This window comes from Pelophylax lessonae (genome assembly GCF_965119305.1).
Source record: "Pelophylax lessonae genome assembly, chromosome: 6".
Lineage (NCBI taxonomy): Eukaryota > Metazoa > Chordata > Amphibia > Anura > Ranidae > Pelophylax > Pelophylax lessonae.
Window position 1 is genome coordinate 8,673,853 of NC_138773.1, and position 6,000 is coordinate 8,679,852.

General features: G+C 41.0%; 2 protein-coding genes across 2 annotated transcripts in view; one reads left to right on the top strand and one right to left on the bottom strand.

Moving 5' to 3' along the window:
• The window catches only part of LOC309558391 (uncharacterized protein), a gene marked incomplete at its 3' end in the record, with an annotated part of 897,500 nt that overhangs the window by 391,508 nt on the left and 499,992 nt on the right, over window positions 1–6,000 (bottom strand). The window lies entirely within an intron of this gene.
• The window catches only part of LOC309557604 (uncharacterized protein), a 43,486-nt gene that overhangs the window by 13,844 nt on the left and 23,642 nt on the right, over window positions 1–6,000 (top strand). Inside the window, exon 2 of the mRNA XM_082260396.1 lies at window positions 2,507–2,801. Coding sequence (XP_082116522.1) covers window positions 2,522–2,801 — 280 coding nt within the window. The 5' untranslated portion in view covers window positions 2,507–2,521. The remainder of the gene's footprint in view (window positions 1–2,506; window positions 2,802–6,000) is intronic.

Below are 6,000 nucleotides of genomic sequence, written 5' to 3' on the forward strand. Positions count from 1 at the left end.
AACAAACAGGTTTAAGGGAGGGTTATAACCCCTGTTGGATTTATTTTCACCAATTGTCCAATTTTAGAGATTTCCCTTCCCTTCCTGTCCCATAGCCAAACAGGAAGTGAGAGGAAATCCCTGTAAATTAGGGGAATCCCTTTGGGACCCCCAGGTCACCAGAACTAGTGTGCCGATTGGAAGATTTCCCCTCTATTACTTTTCTGGGGGCAACCCAAAATTTGTGATTTTCTTTATTTTCATGATAATTTATGATAATGGTAAACAGGGCACACAGAGAGGGTGAAACTCTTTAACCTCCTCCCGCCCGCTATAAAGATGAATGACAGTGGGCAAGGTGCTCTCTTGTTCTGGGACGTCATATGACATCGTCCCACCAGTGCGCAACGTGGCGATCAGTGCTGTGCTGTGTCCGCGGGACATGGTTCATCCCAAATCTTGGCAAAGAGCCAATGAAGCGGCTCTTCACCCATGTGATCAGCTGTGTTCAATCACAACTGATCACATGTAAACAAGGAAATACAGGTTATTGGGTTTCCTCTCCTCACACTGACAGCGTTTGAGGTTAGGAGAGCTAATTAGCAGAATTTCTTCACAGGGGAGACCTGCATCAATAATTAGTGCCCTGATTATCTGTGCAGGCCCAACAGTGTCCAACAATGTTGCCAGTCATTCCCCAGCAGTACCACCCATCAGTGTCCATCAGTGCCACCTATTAGTGTCTATTATTGATGCCAATCAGTGTCCATCATTGATACCAATCAGTGCTGCCTTTCAGTGCCCATCAGTGCTTGCTCATCAGTGCCTCCCAATAGTGCCGATTAGTGCCGCCCTTCAGTTCTGCTCTTCAGTGCCACCTATTCATGCTGCCAATCAATGCTCATATGTGCCACTATCAGTGCCCATCAGTGTTGCTTATTAGTGCCTCCTCAGCAGTGCTACCTAATCAGTGCCCTTTAGTGCCGCCTCATCAGCGCACATCAGTGAAGAAGAAAAATTATAAATGTACAACATTTTCTAACAGAAACTCAGATTTTTTTTTCAAAAGTTTCAGACTTTTTTAAAAATTTTTAGCAAAAAATAAAAAACTCAGTGGTGATCAAATACCACTAAAATAAATCTTTATATGTCTAAAAAAAAATGATACAAATTTAATTTGATTACAGTGTTGCAAGACCGCGCAATTGTCATTCAAAGTGTGACAGCGCTGAAAGCTGAAAACTGGCCTGGACAGAAAGGGGGTGTAAGGGCCCAGTAGGCAAGTGGTTAATGAGGGCACAGACAGCAATAAAGGCTGACAGGCCTTCTAATCCCTCTCCTCTCTATCCAAAGAAAAAAAAAAGTTTTGCCTTTAGGTATACTTTAACCACTTGCCGACCGCCACAAGTAGATATACTGCGGCGGTCAGCCCCTCACAGGCAAAGTGACGTATATAAACGTCACTAGCCTGTGAGGCTCTGGGGAGCGAGCGCGCGCCGCCAGCGGTGCGCTCCCGCGCGTTCACGGACCCCCCCGCACGTGTGAGCGGCGGACCCGATGTCCGCTGGTCACTCTGCGATCGTCGCTGCAGAGGGAGAAAGTCAGGCGGCTAGTGTAAACAAGCCGCCTGTCATTCTCCCCTGTGTAGAAACAATGATCATACGGTTCTACTATGTAGGATCATTGATCAGTGTTTCTACAGCTCAAGCCACAGCCAATCACAGTAAGAATCACGCCCCTAGGGACACACACAGCCCCTCCCTCTCAAATAAAATTAACCCCTTCACTGCCAGTGTAATTTTACAGTAACAGTGCATATGTATAGCACTGATTACTGCAGTAATGTCACTGGTAACCCCAAAAGTGTCAAAAATGTCAGTCAAGGGTCCAATCTGTCCGCCGCAATGTCGCAGTACCGCAAAAAAAATCGTAGATCGCCACCATTACGCGTTAAAAAAAAACAACAAAAATGACAAAAATCTTTCCCTTTGTTAGTAAACGCAATAACTTTTGCGCAAACCAATCAAAATACGCTTTTTGCGATTTTTTTTACCAAACATATGTAGCATAAAACAAATTGGCCGAAAATGTTAAAAAATTTTGATTTTTACATTTTTTTGGGGGGGAATTTCATATAAAAAAATTTGAAAAATATTGCTATTTTTGCAAAATTTACGCTCTTTTTTTGTTTATATATATACATCATTAGGTCATTCTGGACTTCCAAGAGAATGTGGCCAAGAGAGGTGACATGTCCTTACATGGTGGCCCACTTTGCAGCATTCAGGACCTTCCCATTAAAATAGAAAAAAAGAGGGAAGTGTACGATAGACAAGAGTGTGAAGGGTGCTCCTGGGGGAAGAGAAATCTGAAGTTGGATTCATCTGATTTGATTTGTGTTCCTATTTACTATTTAATAATCCCTCTAAACCTTGCAGTAGCTTGATGAACTATATCTACTTTACCTCAAACCACAATTGTTATGACCAATGTGTAATATTGTTCCCATGATGTCATTTGTTTAAAGCCTTTTTCTAGGACCATGGTCCCTCAAAAACTCACGGTTGGGATTTTCTCACAAGATGGACAGGACAATTATAGATGGCTGATTCATGTGCTCCAGCAACCCATGTTCCTGGATTTGGTACAATATACTTTTCCTGTACATATCACCTTTAATAATTTCCAATCCTTCATGGACTCTTTGGCTCAGTGCACATTCGCCATCTTATATCATACCAAGAAGAGAGGTCGCGTGAACATTACTGATTTCAATGATTCCCTATATGACCTAGAGTTGAAAGAAATGGCAGATCAACTAGGTGAGAGATTTATTTATTTATTTATTTAAAGGCCATTTTAATGCTAAGTGAGCCAGAATGTGAACGGTGCCTGTACAATGAAAGAACTGTTTATACCAGCCTATCTCAACTAGGGTGCTCAGGCACCTTGAGGTTTCTTCAGGGTTGCCTTGAGGTTTCTTCAGGGTTGCCTTGAGGTTTCTTCAGGGTTGCCTTGAGGTTTCTTCAGGGGTGCCTTGAGGTTTCTTCAGGGGTGCCTTGAGGTTTCTTCAGGGTTGCCTTGAGGTTTCTTCAGGGGTGCCTTGAGGTTTCTTCAGGGTTGCCTTGAGGTTTCTTCAGGGTTGCCTTGAGGTTTCTTCAGGGGTGCCTTGAGGTTTCTTCAGGGTTGCCTTGAGGTTTCTTCAGGGGTGCCTTGAGGTTTCTTCAGGGTTGCCTTGAGGTTTCTTCAGGGGTGCCTTGAGGTTTCTTCAGGGTTGCCTTGAGGTTTCTTCAGGGGTGCCTTGAGGTTTCTTCAGGGGTGCCTTGAGGATTCTTCAGGGATGCCTTGGCAAAATGCCTAAAATATGCCCAAAAATGTCTACAATCCATCAGGTTGATCAAGCCTGCCTTTTAGTTACACAAAGCCACAGATTTTTATTGTATACCATTTCATCCTTCCATCCTAAAATCCAGTGGTATCATCATACGAAGGGTATTGATCGCCTGCATAGCATCCTTTTTTAACCCTCCTCTGCCCCTCTCAGTGAACACCGGGGTCACATTAGCTGAGTGATGGAGAGAAACTGAGGGAGAGGAGAAACATTGGAATACCAGTCAGTACTTGTGTGCAAAAGTGTATTTGCTTTGGAAGAATAAATCACCTCTAATGTTGGGTGTCCTACATGTGTCGATGTTTCCACATTATGTAAAACTATTACAATAGTTTTTTACATTTTGGAATGAGTGCCTTGAGACTGTCCATAATTTTAAAGGGTGACTTGTCTTAAAAAAAGGTTGAGAAACACTGGTTTACACCTTTAAATAATGAAATTAATAGCATCAGCAATATTGATAAATAATCTGTGATAAGAAAATTTAAATAGGATTAGTTTACCTTTCTTAACATGTTACATGTTACACCTATGTTCAGGGTGTACCATGGAATATGTTACAGATGCAGCACCCTCCACCTATCCCCCACTTTCTCCCCCTGATCGCTGTCACAATTAAAAAAAAAAAATGCAGCTGTGTGAGGCTCTGACCAACCGGCACGGAGTTCTGTGAATATGGAAACTACAAGTACCCACGGTCTTTCTGGCTGTTGGCTTGTAGTTCTCAATTAACTACTATGATGCTGTTATGTACTCTAGGTAGTTAATTGAGTCTTCCTGTCATTGTGTAACGGCCTGCTTGTACAAGACTGTCTGCATAAGCCCTGCATTGCACCCACGATCGTGGATACAATGCTTTGCAGGCTCCTAGTAAAGTAAAACATTTAAATACACATTTTTTTTACCTGGAATATTAATATTTATATATATATATATATATATATATATATATATATATATATATATATATATATATATATATATATATATATATAATTTATTTAATTCAAAAGTAAATTGCAAGCACAGATTTTTTTTCTTTTGCATTATTGTATTTTGTATTATTGCAAAAAGCCTTTGACTCCTTCCCCTCCTTCTCCTCATTCTGCACTCCCCTGTCCATGGTTTCAATGAAAAATAACAAAATATAATTTGAGTCTCTTGCGCTAAAACTAAAAGGACACAAATGAATGCCGCTACTTCAATAAATCAAAAATAAACATACTGTCTTGTGAAATGCACACCTAATTATGTGAAAACACAAGCAACGCTTGTAATAATAATAAGTGAAAGGTAATTATTTATAAACATAAAATACAAAGAAAATACTCCTATAAATAAAGTACTCCTATAAATAGGAGTAATATAACAGTGTCCCAAATTAATGTCCAAAATTGTTATTCTCGTGATAAGTGCACAGTCCAAAAAAATAAAACAAAAAGAAATATATATATATATATATATTGTAAATTAAGTGCATCCAAAAATAAATTAGTATTACACACTTAATACATGATAAAGGATTCCCAGAGCACTATAGGTTTTCTAAAGAGTGCATGATAAGTGCACAGTCCAAAAATAAATATATATATATATTTTTTTTGGACTGTGCACTTCCAATCTATTTTTGGATGCACCTAATTAACAATATATACAATATATATATATATATATATATATATATATATATATATATATATATATATTGTTAATTAGGTGCATCCAAAAATAGATTGGATTGAGTACCGTAAATGAAATAACATGAGTCACCGCAATTTACCACCACTGCTGTGTGATATCAATTTCCACACACAATGCGCCTAGGCAATCTGGACCTGGTAAACTCAGGATTCACTTTTCCTCGCAGCTAGCTACGGTTCCCCAGCTCGCGTGCACTCCACCGCTATCCAGAAATGATGTCAGTGGTTATCCACAAAATGTAGACAGCCGACTTACAAGTATTCTGTTGACAATTGTGTTGGAAGGGAATTTACCTGACATCTTAGGTCTTTGTCAAAGAAGTCAGGTCCATAGGATAGATGAGTTCATCGGCGCGAACATATGCGCCAGCGCAGACCAGCAACTGGTCAAGCAGGCGTTCTTGTTCATTGGTTAGGGAGCATGCATAGGCACTAATGATGGTGCCAGGCTGGCTATTTAAACAGGCCTTCTGCATGGACTCATTGCTGTTTGGCCTGCAGCTTCTGTGTGTTGTTTCTGATTCCGTGTGACCTCTGATCATGATTCGGCTTATCCCTAACCTGTGATTGTCTGCCTTATACCCTGACCCCGGCTTGTCTACTGGATTTCACTTCTGCCTTCTGATCCTGCCTTACTGTTCTCTTGGTACCAACTTGGCATGTGACCTGACCTTCCTGCTGTCTACCATCTATGTCCCTCTGCTCAACAGTTACAACCCAGCTTGTCTGACCCTGCATCTTGCTCATCTGTCCTGCTAAAACTGTCAGCCCAGCAAGTCTTGCTTCCAGCTGCCTTCTACCAGCCTGTTCGCTACGTTCACTACTACATCTCCCTTCTGACTGCGGCCACGCAGACTACTGGACTTATTACAGGCACTCCTATGTCACTGTGTTCCTGTGGCTGCTGTCTCACTATTAGTGGCCCTCAAG